This window comes from Lithobates pipiens, unplaced genomic scaffold, assembly GCF_037356315.1.
Source record: "Lithobates pipiens isolate NorthernLeopardFrog02 unplaced genomic scaffold, aLitPip1_a1.2 Scaffold_28, whole genome shotgun sequence".
Classification (NCBI taxonomy): domain Eukaryota; kingdom Metazoa; phylum Chordata; class Amphibia; order Anura; family Ranidae; genus Lithobates; species Lithobates pipiens.
In genome coordinates this window covers 192,793,630-192,808,837 of record NW_027507789.1, presented here as the reverse complement: position 1 = coordinate 192,808,837, position 15,208 = coordinate 192,793,630, and the positions used below count along the sequence as shown (strand labels likewise).

The 15,208-nt window shown below is 43.8% G+C and overlaps 1 protein-coding gene and 1 long non-coding RNA gene across 3 annotated transcripts in view; one reads left to right on the top strand and one right to left on the bottom strand.

Moving 5' to 3' along the window:
* LOC143935969 (uncharacterized) overlaps nucleotides 1-15,208 on the top strand; it is a 105,372-nt gene that overhangs the window by 57,252 nt on the left and 32,912 nt on the right. The window lies entirely within an intron of this gene.
* JPH2 (junctophilin 2) overlaps nucleotides 1-15,208 on the bottom strand; it is a 113,505-nt gene that overhangs the window by 73,686 nt on the left and 24,611 nt on the right. For both annotated transcript variants that reach the window (XR_013263590.1, XM_077460210.1), the window contains exon 2: nucleotides 11,661-12,441. Coding sequence is in view for 1 of the 2 variants with exons in the window: in XM_077460210.1 (XP_077316336.1) it covers nucleotides 11,661-12,441 (781 nt within the window). In the remaining variant the exon portion in view is untranslated. The remainder of the gene's footprint in view (nucleotides 1-11,660; nucleotides 12,442-15,208) is intronic.

Genomic DNA, 15,208 nt, shown 5'->3' with positions numbered 1-15,208 from the left:
GAGATCTGGTATAGCAGCTGACTAGAAAAAGATAACTGGCCTACAAGCAGCTTCAAGCTGAATATACCTAATGCAATGTGTTGCTGTGGGTGATTTTACACAATGTTCCCTACAAGTGAGAGCTGGTATAGCAGCTGACCAGCAAGATAGTCGGTCCACAATTTGTTTTACGCTAACCATATGTACTGCAATCTGACTTTATATAATTTTTTCATTCCCTAATTTTTTCATTCCCTACTACTAACAGCAGTTTGCATAGGGCAGTGTGAACTGCCGCCGGGAGGCATGCGATGCGGGAACCCGCAGCGGATTCGCAGCGTTCCCGCATCGCAGCAGTGTGAACCCAGCCTTAGGCTACTTTCCCTTTTTTTAAATAATCTTTATATCTTATTTTCCATTACATATATGTCGAAAATATAAAATACAAAGACACAAACTCAAACCCCTGTACAGGACCATTCCTATTACCCCCATACAGGACCACCCTACACCACTCCTCCCATCTCAACTTTTCTTTCTAAAGACCACAGATTCCTTGCAACACATTTTTTAGTATATTCTTAAGCCTCGTACACACGATCGGATTTTCGGCAGGGAATCGTGTGATGACAGACTGTTTGCCCAAAATCCGACCGTTAGTACGCTCCATCATAACTGTTGTCCAACTTTCCGCCAACAAATGTTGGATGGCAGGCTTGTAAATTTTCAGCAGACAATGGTCTGTTGTCAGATTTTCCTATCGTGTGTACACAAGTCCGTCACACAAAAGTCCAAAGTACAAACACGCATGCTCGGAATCAATGCTCACCAAACACGACATTAGCAGAAGGTGCCCAAAGGGTGGCGCTCAAGAGCTGAAATTCCACGTAGCACGTCACTACGTTCGTGTTTGTTGTCCGACAATTGTGTACCGTTTGTATGCAAGACAAGATCCTGGCGCACGCCCTTTGGACAAAAGTCTGACGCTCTGTTGGCCAACAATCCGATCGTGTGTACCAGGCTTAAGGCAGATGTTATCAGAATGGAGTGTTCCTTTAAACACACTATACATGTTGTAATTTATGACTGCTTTATATACAAGCAATTGCACAAGAGCAATACCTCTTACAATGAATTATCCAACAACTCCACACATAGATGCTTGATTTGTACACAATTCGATCTATTGTGGTCAACCACAACAGAAGCGCAGCTAGTGCGTAACTCATTACAGCTCTCAGCCTTGTTGGCTACTACCAGCATTCGCACACCACCAGCTCGCCTCTGGCCCTCGGCAAACCCAACTACAAAGTGCAGAAGAGGCAGCTTGACACAAACCAGCTCTGAGTCAAACTGACAGAGGGATCAGCTATTCTGAGAGCAAATGGATCTGTTTGTGACACTCGATCTGCCCGGTGCTACGGCCAAGGTTCATCAATTCATCAAGTGTCAATGTGCTGAACGGTGCCAACCGTCCCCTGACGAGGACCAAGGCACGCATGCCAAGAGACATAATAACGACAAACAGATGGGTGCCCGCGCCCGCTGACACCAGTCTAGTAAAATAAATATTTTTAAAATCGGAGCTGACCATTGCGATGTATGTAAGCGTTGGCCGCGTCTGCTGAGTTGCATCATGGTCGGCATAAGGGAGAGTGGGCGCAGGTAGCAGGGGCGAACAGGCAGCCAACATCTAAAAACACAAGCGTGCCTATCCAGATAGTAGTAGAGATGAGTATTTCTTTCCTTGAAATTCCACCATTTTAACAAATTGCGTTTGAAGTTAACAGGGAAGAAGTAAAGTGGTTGTAAACCCCTTACATATACCCAGTGAAGTTACACAGAGATGGAACAAATCCTCCTTCTCTTCTCTACATCTGCTCAAAGTTCAGAATTTATAACGCTCAGAAAAAAGGGGGCGGGGAGCTGAAGTTACACTCAACCGAGTTCAGTAAGGAGAGCTCTGAGAGCTGATTGGAGGAAAGGGGCACACCCCCCTCCACACAGCTCACAGGAACAGAGCTGAGGCTACCATCAGCTGGAGTCCGTCCCATGTCACCTTTTTTCTCTTGATGTCAGGAAAACGTGTCAGAAGTGACTCGCGCAGATAGCAGAGGAACGAGGCAGCAGACAGAAATGACACTAATGCCCTGTACACACGGTCGTACATTCCGACAACAAAATCCATCAGATTTTTTCCAACTGATTTTGTCCTAAACTGGTGTTGCATACACATGGTCGGACAAAGTTGTCGGAAAATCCGATCATTCGGAACGTGATGACGTTCTTTCATTACGACGGGACTACGTTGAGGCTAGTAGCCAATAGCTTTGGTCTCGTAATTTGATCTGAGCATGCGTGGCACTTTGTCTGATCTGAATTCTCTACAAACGATCGGAAAAAGTCAGATCGGATTTTTTTGTCGGAAAATTTGAGATCCTGCTCTCAAATTTTTTCCGTCTGAATTTCCGACGGAAAAAGTCTGATAGAGCCCACATGACCTTTTTCCGTCTGAATTTCCGACCGTGTGTACAAGGCATAAGGCTTAGGTTCACACCATCGCACTTTCTAGTGCGGCTTGCATTTTGCAGAAGCGCAGTGAAAGCCATTTAACGTGATTTCCTATGGGTAACGTTCACAACTATGTGTTTTTTTAGAAAGGGTCTAGGATTTCTTTCCCTGCAGCTATTTGCGTTTTTGATCCAATAGACTTTAATGGGCCTGCATCCAAAAGTTTTTTTTTTTTTGTTTCACTGCAAACACCTCCCACTGAAAACAGACTTCCCATGCTGCCCTGCAACATGATTGTATTGGCCAACACAAAAAGAGCAAAATGCATGAAAAATGCAGGTACAAAAATGCAAAACGCATCGGAAAAAAAATGCATATGGAAAACGAACCAACTGCAAACTGCATAAGTGTGAACCTAGCCTAAGTGCTCTGGATTGAGACAAGTATACACTATAGAGGGATTTGCTTTGTTCATATTTCATGTCTGAGGGCTTACAACCACTTTAACTTCTTCAGATCCGCACTATAGCCGAATGACGGCTACAGCGTGGACCTGCTTTGCGGGAGTATGTCCTGGCAAATCCCGACCCCTTACCACGTGATCAGCTGTCAGCCAATGACAGCTGATCATGTGATGTAAACAGAACCGGTAATCGGCTATTTTTTTTTTCTCCTTGCGCTGACAGCATGAGGAGAAAAAAAAAGGCGATCACCGATGGCCGTGAGAGGGACATCAGTCCCGATCACAGAGAGCTGCCGCCAGCTCCTCAGTGCCCACCTGTGCCACCTGCCAGTGCCCCTAGCAACAGTACCACCTATCAGTGCCCACAATCAGTGCCCATCAGTACCACCCATCAGGACCCATCAGTGCCGCCTTATATGTGCCCATGGGTACCGCCTTATATGTGCCTATCAGTGCCCACCAGTGCAGCCTATCAGCACCCACCAGTTCCGCCTCATCAGCGCATATCAATGAATGAGAAAAATGACTGGTTTGGAAAATTTTATAACAAACTATGAAACATGATTTTTTTTTTCAAAATTTTCCATCTTTTTTTTTTTATTTAGCAAAAAATAAAAATCCCAGCTGTGATTAAATACCACCAAAAGAAAGCTCTATTTGTGGGGAAAAAATAATAAAAATGTAATTTGGGTACAGTGTTGTATGACCGCGCAATTGTCATTCAAAGTGCATCAGCGCTGAAAATTGGTCCGGCAGAAAGGGGGTTTAATTGCCGAGTAAGCAAGTGTTCTTGTGTCAAAAAATGGCTCCTCCTTAGGCTTTTAATTTTACTTTTATGCAAAAAAGAAAAACTTAAAACCATGAAAAAAAGTGAAAATAGAAAGCAACAGTACACAGAGATCAAGTACACACACACACAAAAAAAATAAAAAAAATAAAATATATATATATATATATATATATATATATATAGTGATACAAACTGATAGTAGTGACAGAGGGCTTCTATTTTTAGTACATAATAGATGTAATTGGAATTTAGTGGAAGTGCAACTGTTTATGTTGTTTTGTCTGTGAAGTCTGCCATCTTCTGTCTGTTTAAAATGCTCATTGTCATCGGGTTACTGTCTGCATACATTGAATAATCTTTAGACATTGGCTTTATCTGCGCAGGCTGTAAAGTGAAATGGGATGGTCTCCTCGCCCTCTCTCTTCTTATATTGCACATTACATTTCTACATCTCAGTGCATGAAGAGATATGTAGTAAACAGAGAGTTGAATGGAGCGTTAGGTTTTAAAGGGTTTGTAAACCTTCGTGTTTTTTCACCTTAATGCATCCTATGCTTTAAAGAGGAAGTACACTCTCCCACTCTGATGCTTCTTTTCATTTAGTCCATTATAATAAGTCATTATCAGACTATAGCCACTGTAATCCAGCCCAAATCTCATATTACTTACTGTTTAAAGAAACTTTAAAAAACTTGTTTCCAGGGGTTAGGCAGCACCATCTTAAGTATTGTTTTCTGAGTCCACAGAGGAGTGTATTTCCGCCCTTACATTGAGCACTTCCTGTACTGCTAACCAAGCCTCCTTCTCAATACGTTTCTATGGCAACCCTGCTTCCCTGTTCATAGCTTACTTGTTTATTTCATAGTATTTACTTGTGCCGATGTCTAATGTTTCCCTTTGTCAGACTTATCAGCTTCAGCTGATAAGACTGCAGTAATGGCCACGTTTAGACTGTATGTGAGGTCACATGGTCACATGGTGTGTAGGAGGAAGCTCTGAGTAATTAGCAGAGTTCAGTGTTGTGCCGTAGTAAGTCCTGATAACAGATAGATAAGACATAGAGAGTGTGCCTTACATCAGGGGAGATCTGGGCATGCTCAGTGACTTCATTCTACAGAACAACAAGGATTACAACAATACTAAGCAAGTAAGGAAATATCTACAAGTGTTCATTAGGGTTTTTTATGCTGATTTACATGGGACAAAGTTGTGGGAGAGGGTTTACAACCACTTTAAGGATGAAAAAGCTTCTGGCAGTCACCGTCCCCCCTGCCCCCACCCCCGTTTTAGTTACCTGAGCCCTGGAACTTGACCTGGCGGCGACACACTGTCTCTCTGCCCGGTGTTCTTGGCTCTTGATTAGATAGATTGATAGCAGTGCAGCCATTGGCTCCCGCTGCTGTCAATCAAATTCAATGACACGGGCGCCAGGGGGCAGGGCCAAGTCCTGCATTTGTGTCTATGGACATGTGGCTTGGCACAACACCCTGCTGGCCCCTTCCACCAGTCATGATCTGCTTCCATTGCACAGAGAAGCGCAGAGTCCCAGTGATGACATGACTGGGTAAAAAAACGGTATGCAATAAAAACAGGTTTTATTTAATATTTTTATTAGTATGTTGATAAAGGGGAAGGGCAAATATAAGCAAATTAACTTCACTAAGGCAAAGCAATAGGTTCTCTTTAATGCCCCTTCTCACAACAACACTTACTTATCCTCCCTTTGCTCCCTTGTCATGTTATTCGGCTACCAGAAGCAAAGTATAGGGATGGTATGGCCCACTGCACTTCCTGTTGTGTCACAGCACTAATGCTTGGTGATTGGCCCAATGCTGCCACAGCAGGGGCAGGGAGAAGGTTTTCAGCCCCATGTAAGCTCCGGCCAGAGCTTACACAGGGCTACTTCTCCCGGTGCTGAACGGAGGAGTGAGGAGAGCAAAGGGAAGCTGAGAATAAGTCTAAGCTTTGTTCCTGTAGAGAACTTTGGAGAGTTTACACAAGCAGTAAACATGATCTGCTCTTCGTCAGCGGGGGGGAATGCTCTGTTTTGTTCAAACAGTACAAGAAGTAACACTTGCATAACTTCATCTGAACTTCCCCAGTATGGACACAACTGACAGTGCAAGTGTTCTAAAGAATTGGATCTCATTATTACCCAGCCTGACAGTACAAGACTGGAGTGTACTAAAGGATGATATGTCTGTACCTGGCCTATAGTACAAGGCTGGAGTTTTATAAAGGAGGAGATGTCTGTACCTGGCCTATAGTACAAGGCTGGAGTGTGCTAAAGGATGAGATGTCTGTACCTGGCCTATAGTACAAGGCTGGAGTGTACTAAAGGATGAGATGTCTGTACCTGGCCTATAGTACAAGGCTGGAGTGTACTAAAGGATGAGATGTCTGTACCTGGCCTATAGTACAAGGCTGGAGTTTTATAAAGGATGAGATGTCTGTACCTGGCTTATAGTACAAGGCTGGAGTGTACTAAGGGATGAGATCTCTGTACCTGGCTTATAGTACAAGGCTGCAGTGTACTAAAGGATGAGATGTCTGTACCTGGCCTATAGTACAAGGCTGGAGTGTTCTAAAGGGAAGGGAAGGGATGAGCGAGCGCCCCCACCTCCTGAACCATACCAGGCCACATGCCCTCAACATGGGGGGTTGGTGCTTCGGGGCAGGAGGGCTCTGTGCCCCCACCCCACCCCAAAGCATCTCGTTGGGGCGGGACAAGGGCCCGCCCCAACGATGGGGACAAGGGCCTCTTCCCGACAACCCTTGGCAGTGGTTGTCGGGGTCTGCGGGCGGGGGGGCTTATCGGAATATGTAAGCCCCCTTTAATAAGCGAGCGCCCATATCCCACCATCCCCCCTATGTGAATGAGTATCGGGTACATTGTACCCCAACCCATTCACCAAAAAAGAAAAGTAGTGTAGTGTTAAAAAATACAGTAGACAAGTCTTTTATTAAAAATATCTACTTATTGCCCGCTTCTTCGGTCTTCCTCCATCTTCTCCCACATTTTCCTCCTCCGGGCTTCTCCTTCTCCCGCTTATTCTTCTTCTTCTTTGTTCGGGGGTTCATTTTCCCCTGCCGCCAACAACCGTCCTTCGATGCTGCGTCCCGCTAATCTGTCCACGCTGATGTCAAGCATGTCTTAGAATACGATGGGGGAGTAGCCATCAGATGATACCAGCCGGAGGCCCCGCCCCTTGTGACATCACCACCCAGACATGATGGTCCGTGACATCACAAGAGGGCAGGGCCTCCGGATGGCGTCATCTGAGGACACGCCCCCATCGCTATCTAAGACATGCTTGACATTGGCGCAGACAGATCAGTGGGTTGCAGCATTGGAGGAGGGTCGGCGGTAGCAGAGGAGGAAGAACACCGGACAAAAGACAGATGAAAGAAGAAGCCTGGAGGAGGAATATGCGGGAGAAGATGGAGGAAGAAGCAAAGAAGAAGATATTTTTAATAAAAAAAGACTTGTCAAAAACTGTCTACTGTATTTTCTCACACTACACTACATTTTTTTTGGTGAATGGGTAGGGGTACAATGTACCCGATACTCATTCACATGGGGGGAAGCCAGATCTGGGGGCCCCCTTGTTAAACATGAGGGCAAGTTGCTTTGGAGTGGGGGGTGCACTCATGGCAGCACCTCTCTGTGCACACTGCACACTACATGGCACTTATTTTTATATCCTAAACAGACATGAAGCCCACTCATACCACTACCTGGATTTCTGCCTTTCTTTTTCCTTGGGGATGATGTTTTGGGCACCCGGGTCCCTCTCCTGCGGGCTCCTTCCACAGCTCCCGGTACAGACAATTGGGACAGTCTGATTCCTTGTGCCCAATTTTCCAGCCTAATCATGATAGTTGCATGCATCTGCCCCTAAAGAGTGGTATTATCCATGGAACGTGTTGGGATTTTAGGATGCCTTCTCATGCCTAGTGATAGGAACCTGCTTAGAATCATGATCTACAACCAAATGATTATACTTTGTTTTTTACCATTGATTAAACTGCATAGTGCCATTTATATGACATGTACATATATGAATCTGCAATAATTCATTTTATCCATATTAAATCTCTTGTCAATTTTATATGAAGTACCTTTGATATGTATTTGTAATGTATTCATGACATCAACACCATGTATGTGTGTGTGTGTGTGTGTATACACATTAAACCTTTTCTACTATGTGCATGCTTGTTATGTATTGTCAGACTCAATATGCCAATTAAATATGCTTTCTAATTATCTCACCCCCACAAATCAATAGCCTGATTCAAAGTCCCACCTTCCCTTTTCTCATACCTGAACCAGGGATGGAGGCACACACCGTATGCTTCATTTAAAGTCCCAAACTCCCCCCTGTTATTTTGTATCTGGACTATAGTACAAGGCTGGAGTGTTATAAAGGATTGGATATCTGTATCTAGCCTATAGTAGAACGCGGGAGTGTTATTAAAGTAGTAGTAAACTCTCCATTATGACTTTCCTTTACATTTCACATTTTCCTTTGTTATAATCTCTCATGATCAATGTACATGGTGCTGTGTTGACATTCTTTCTAACCTTTGCCATTGTGTAGAAATCCAGTGTTCAACTGAATGACCTCACTGACGCATATCTGCGGCGATTCGCGACACGCTCTGCGTGCCGTCAGTCTATCCAGGAAGATGCCATACCTGCATCATTCACTCTCTGTGGAATTGCAATCCCAACCTCATTCACACCTTCCTGAAACACTCCATGTGACTTTGCTTACACCACAGGGGGGTGTAAACATTGGCACTAATCATGGCAAAGGCATAGAGGAGAGACAGTACATCGCCTATCGCCAGAAAGCACATGCACGATATTTCAGTCATATGTACTGCAAGGAAGGGCGGAAGTAACACACAGTACAGATGCGGAAGAGAACAGATAGTGTCGGCTTCAGACAGGAAGCATAAAACACAAAATAAGCTGCAAAAAAGTAAGACAAACCAGAGGAGGATAATTAATAAGGGGAGGGACGATTTAATGAGCTTTTGCGTACTGGCTATATTTGATTTTCATTATTTGGGTGGCAGTGTTTACTACCACTTTTAAGGAATTGTAGGCCTGTACCTGGCCTGTAACACAAGGCTGGAGTGTTATAATGGATTTGATGCCAGTTCCTGGCCTGTTGTATAAAGCCTGAGTGTCATAAATATTTGGATGTCTTTATCTGGCTTGTAGTATAAGGATGGAGTGTTATAATGGATTGTGTTCGGTACCTGGCCTGTAGGACAAGGCTGGAGTGTTATAATTGATTGCATGCCAGCACCTGGCACCAGGGTGCTATAAAGGACTGGGTGAGATCTCTTCCCCACCTAACATTCCAGGTTTACCACATTCAACACTGCCTTCTTTTGAACTTGTTACAACAGAGAAGGTTGCTTTTTTACTCTGGAGCCCACCTAACCACCTGCCCCCTGGACCCTACCCACTAAGGACTACTCTGGTCAACTTCTTGCTCTATTCTGTGTTCTCTAAACTTTAAATTCCTCCCCCTCTCTACTGGCATTTCCCCTTCCTTCTAAAACGAGCACCACCCATACTTACAATGCCCTCAATGTACCACACCAGTTTGAACCACTAAAGACTCACCCCCTTGATCTTCTTTACCTCCAAACTTCTAGAACACCCAGTCTTCAACTGTCTAAGCTGTTACCTCACTGATAACAACCTTCTCGACCCTTTACATTCTGGCTTTAGTCCACAAAACTCTGTGAACTGCCCTTCTAAAACCCACTAATGACTTACTAACTGTTAAAACCAATGGCCACTACTTAGTACCCTTTCTATTTCGACGTTTAGGCTGTTGCAGATACAATTCACCATAGACTCCTTCTCCAAAAACTTCACTTTCTTTACCTCCAAGACTCTGCTCTTTCCTGGTTCTCCTCCTACCTATCTAAGCACTCTTTCAGTGTCACCTACAACTCTCTCTCCTCTCCCTCTGTCTCAGGGCTCTCTCCTTTGACCCCTTCTTTTTTCTATCTATACCTTGGTCACTTGGTAACCCCCTACAGCTTCCAATATCATCTCTATTCTGATGACACACAATTGGGCATCCTTAATAACATTCATATGCAAGGTCAGGATGGGCATTGACCACCCTCCAATGGGATACAGGGTCAGCATGGGCACAGACATTAAGCCTATGAGATACAAGATAACCCTTTTTTATAGTTACAAGGTCATAATGGGTACAGACCACTCTCCTATGGTGGTATAGAAAGTCAGCATGGGCAAAAAGGCCCCCTACCCCTTCCCCATCCAATGGATGATTACTAAATTAGTATGGGAACCCTTTCAGATTAAGTAACTTTGACACTCGGATATGTGTTTTACAATTGGCCAACAAACGGCACTAGACCGCTTTGTGCTCCACTACCTGAATAGTTTGGTGTAGGACCCCATAGAAACAATAATATTTTTTCAGAGGTTACAACTGAGGTGGATGGCGGAATTCTCGCCCACCAGGACAGGTAATCTGACAGCGTCACCCGCCACTATCAGAATATACTGACCAATGACTACAACTGATTGGCTGCAGCCACTGATTGATGGAAATGTTTCCAACATGTCCCTTCAATAAAAGTCAATTTAAATAATTGACGTCTGTCGAGCAGGGGAGGCCAAACACTGATTGAAATTCTGCCAGTCCAGCAGGGGTCGACTGAATTTTGATCAGCTTAATGGAAGTGTTTGAAATGCCTCGTACACACGATCAAATAATCCGATGGAAAAGAAAGTATTTTTGCACTCCACTCTGTCCGCCGGGCTCGCATTTCAGCGGACAATCCGGCTGTGTGTGTGCCAGTCCGCCGTACTTTTGAAATGAACGGACTTTTCCCGCCCGAAGAAAAGTCCGCTTATTTTGAGCGTGTCTCCAGGTAGCCGGGGCCAGCGAAGGAGGCGTCGCTGGCCCTGTCACCTGGTATGGACTTGAAGGGGAACCCCTACGCCAAAAAATCAGCGCTGGGGTCCCCCCAGGTCCATATCAGACCCTCATCCGAGCACGCTACCCGGCCGGCCAGGAAAGGGGGTGGGCACGAGCGAGCCTTGGGGAAGGGGGGGCCGTGCGGCTCCCATTTAAGTTCATACCAGGTGGCGGGCCAGCTGGCCCCGGATACCTGGAGACCTGCTTAAAATGAGCGGACTTTCCTCCGCGTGTGTGGGCGAGTCCGTTCATTTCAAAAGTACGGCGGATAGTCCCGCGGACTTAGTACGCCGTATTAGTCCGCTGAAAAAGTGCCGTGTGTGGGCAAGTAGCTCGTTCGGAAAGTCCACCAGACTAAGTCCGCCGGATAGTCTGCTACATGTGTACGCGGCATAAGAGACCATTGGTTGGCCAATACTACAAATAAATATTACATACGGTAAGTGGAGAAACTGATAAATTATAACGTATGTTAACTAAACATAGCTGTAATGAAATGATGGACCAGACTGTTGTCATCTGCAGCTTTGAAATCATGACTGAGATCATGACTCTGACTGCTGCTGTTCAGATTTTCTCACCTGACTTCCTCCACCCAGCCACATAAGATAATTCGAATGTTACTCCTGTCCTGCACATTCATTTATCAGTGTTCAGCGAGAGACAACAACACAGCTGCCATAAAAAATTGGGTGCCTATAAGATTTGGACACTGCTGATCTCAGGAAGCAGAGAAAGGCAGGGCCCAATGGCTTTGACACACCAAGCTTAAGCTGCCTTCCCACCATTATGTACCATTATTATATACGCACATATGCTATCTTGACCAGAAAGACTTTAGATATATCTATGTATAAGGTATTTACGTTTATGTTATTCATCTTAGAATATGTAAAATCATTTTCTTTGCAGGACTAACGTTCGATCTTACCTGGATGCAGCAATCTCCGATTTCTGTTTTGCTATGGCTGCCGCTCTCTGGGCCCCTTCAATACTTCTGTCCACTTTCTGCCTGATCTTGGCGCTCTTCAAGGGGATCACCCTCTTTTTCATCCCTTTAATTAAAACGTTGTTCCTGTATTTTCCTTCTTCCTTTGATCCATCTGGAAAGGTGGTACACCCATAGCCATGTCTCAGGTTGTCCAGCCATTCTCCTTCGTACTTCAGCCCACTGGAGCGCTCGCTGATCCCAAACCCAGACCTCTTGTCTTTCTTCCATTCACCCATGTAGAGCTCGGTAGTGGTGGCATCAATATCTGCTTCCACTGGTGGAAATTCTTCTCCTTCTATTGCATCACCAAAGCTCACAGTTGAGGTGGCATCGCTAGCGCCGGAGCTCATCCCACTCACACTTTTCAGAAAGCTCAGCTTACTTCTCTGGGACGAAAGTGAGGACTTAGAATCAGATCTCCTCAGTTTACCCAGAAGAGACCCTCTTCTGAAGATCCCTTTCTTCTGTGCCTTGAGAACTTCAGGGTCTGCATAGAGGGAGAGGGCGAAGCCTCCTCTGGTGATGGTGGAGCACACAATGTTATCTGGTGAAGGGGTCATGGCATCGTGTTGAGCCAATGTGCCGTTGCTGTGTTCACTGCGAAGGGAGGTCAAGGAGGTGCGTAAGGGGTTTTTGACAGCTGCCGCCATTCCGTATGGGACGCTCTGACGTACACCATAGCCTTCACGGATTCCATTTCCAAACTGACCCTGGTAGGTTCCTGAAGAAAAAACAAAGAATTTAATTTTATCTGTTCATATTTTCATTTTGTATAGACAATGATCTTTGGGAGGGCGAGTACCTTTTTATATCTCTTGGGGTTTCCTGCAAAAAAGATCTCCCCACCAAGCAAAAGTTCACTAACCTTGGAGATATTCCCACACATTCTACGGCATTCCTTTATAAGATCAATTAAAATGCAATCAGTAGCAACTGGGATATGTTTCATAATCTTATTGTGCCCCAGGGGCCAGGCATTGGTGGGAATCCACAGACATGAGATTGTCACAACATCTACCCAAAAACAGATTAGACCACTATGATCTCATGTCTAAAGTGGGGTACACACTATAAGAAAATCGGAAACAAAAATTCCATACGAGGCACGATCGTTTGATTTTCGTATAGTACCCACAACTTTCGACATCCGATTCAGGCTTTCCAAATTAAAATTTCCAAAGGGACAAACGCCAAACTATTTCTCGTATTGAATAGAACTAACGATTTTCGTTTTTAATGTGCATGGTTTTTGTACAGTTTTTGTACAAGACCAATTTAGATATGAAAGACTGCGCATGATCAGAAACCAAAAACAACTAATTTTAGAGAATTTTCATACATTAATTCCATACTCGGTTTCGACCTGCTGTGTATTATAGAAAAAAATGGGAAGATCGTTCACCCGATTTTCTTATAGTGTGTACCCAACTTAACTGCCCACGTCATTGTAAAATGACAGACGGGCAGGAACCCTGTTGTTCTGGGACATGGTCATATGACGTCTTCCTGAGAACGGGCCACGCCCCAGCGCGATCTGTCAACTGCTGTGTCCACCGGACACAGTGGCTGACTGATCACTATACTGGCCCACTGCCAGCGTCATGTGATCGCTGTGACTTCCTTTCATGCCATTCATTGTATACAATTGTGTTGCTAGCTGTGATTGGTCACAGTGATCACTTGGTACAAACGTTGCTAATAACAACCCATTTGTACCATGTGATTAGCTGTGACTAATCACAGCTAATCACAACAATAGACAGTGTCTACCCACTGTCAGTAAAAATATGCGCTTATAGCAGCAAAATTCACTGCTATAAGCAAACATAGTATGTAAAAAAAATCCTGATCAACCCCCTAGAGTGGTACAGTGTTACTATGGTAACACTGTATTGCTCTGGTCACAGTATGTTAAAAAATTAAAAATAAATAAAAAATTATGAAAAACATTTTTTTTTTTTTTTTTTCTTTTTTTTTTTTTTATACATACTGTCACTAGTCAGTGTCCACTGCACCAGTTATATGATGACGCTGTACTGCACTGGTGACAGTATGTAAAAAAAATCATAATATATATATATTTTTTTTTTTAATATTTTTTTTTCTTTATTTTTCCAAAAAAGTCTCAAAATTACTTTAAAAAAAAAAACACGCCATGCCCCTTACTAATTACTTCAGACTGTCTACTTTCCAAAAAGAAGTCATTTGGGGGATATTTGTACTGTCCTGGCATTTTCATGCCTCAAGAAATGAGTCTGACAGCACATCAGGATTGATCAATTTTCCGATATATATCCCATAGTTTGTGGAATCTATAACTTCCCTACACACAAAATTTTATATTTTATATATATATATATATACTGATTTGTGTTATTGTCACCGAAGAAATGCAGCAGAAGACAATTCGGCCTAAATTTCTGAAGAAAGATTATTTATTTTGCTAAATTTTATAACAGAAACGAAGAAAAAGGAGGTTTTTTTTTCTAAATTTTTGGCCTTTTTTTTTATTTAGCAAAAATAAAAAAAACTGGTAAATAAATGCAATTAAAAGAAAGCTCTATTTGTGAGAAAAAAAAAATGATAGAAATTTCATATGGTTACAGCATTACATGACCGTGCAATTGTCATTCAAAGTGCAACAGCGCTGAAAATTGACCTGGGCAGGAAGGGGGTAAAAGTCCCCGATAATGAAGTGGTTAAAGGCACCTCCAATTTTCCATATGTTACAATCCAGTTATATAATTTCCCGAAATTTACCAACAGCTGCAAAAGCGCAAGAGCCTACCCGACTAGATATAGTATAAGGTGAATGTATTCTTCAGGTGGGCCTTTGTATTAAATAGATGTTGTACTTTAGATTTATCAATCAGATTGCACTGTGTGTGGCCAGATTAAAGCTCCGGCCTCGCTAAGAAAAGTCTTGAAGCCAACTGCATAGTGTTTCCTAGAGATAGATGCAATAGCGGGGTGGCTGCAGGTTCCATAACACATGTATGATCATCCAGTACAAGCAATCTATGTTTATGTACATAATGTATGACTGTGATGGGGAATATTTATTGCAAATTCCTTTATGGACAGAGACGGCTGGAAAGGGTTTTCTGTAGGGCTGTGGAAATTAATTTTTTTGATCGATCAAGATTCTTTTGATCGGTACTCACCTCTCTGCCGGCTTCCGAGTCTTCAGGGAGTTCCGTCGGAGATCTGGTGACGTCACGGACATCGACGTCACCGGACTCCTCCCCCCCTTCCTCAAGTGCCTCTGTCTGCTAACGAAGGGAAGGGGGAGGAGTCTGGTGACGTTGAAGTTCTGATTGTATGTAACGTGCACGGGGGAGGAGCTACGCATGACGTCACTCGCTGCTGCCCTACGGAACTAACACGATTGTCGGCTTTACATGGTGCGTTTTTATCATCTTTATGTGAGTAGTTTGTGTTTGAACACAAAAATGAAATCTTATACTTAAGCGGTGAGCACTTAGATC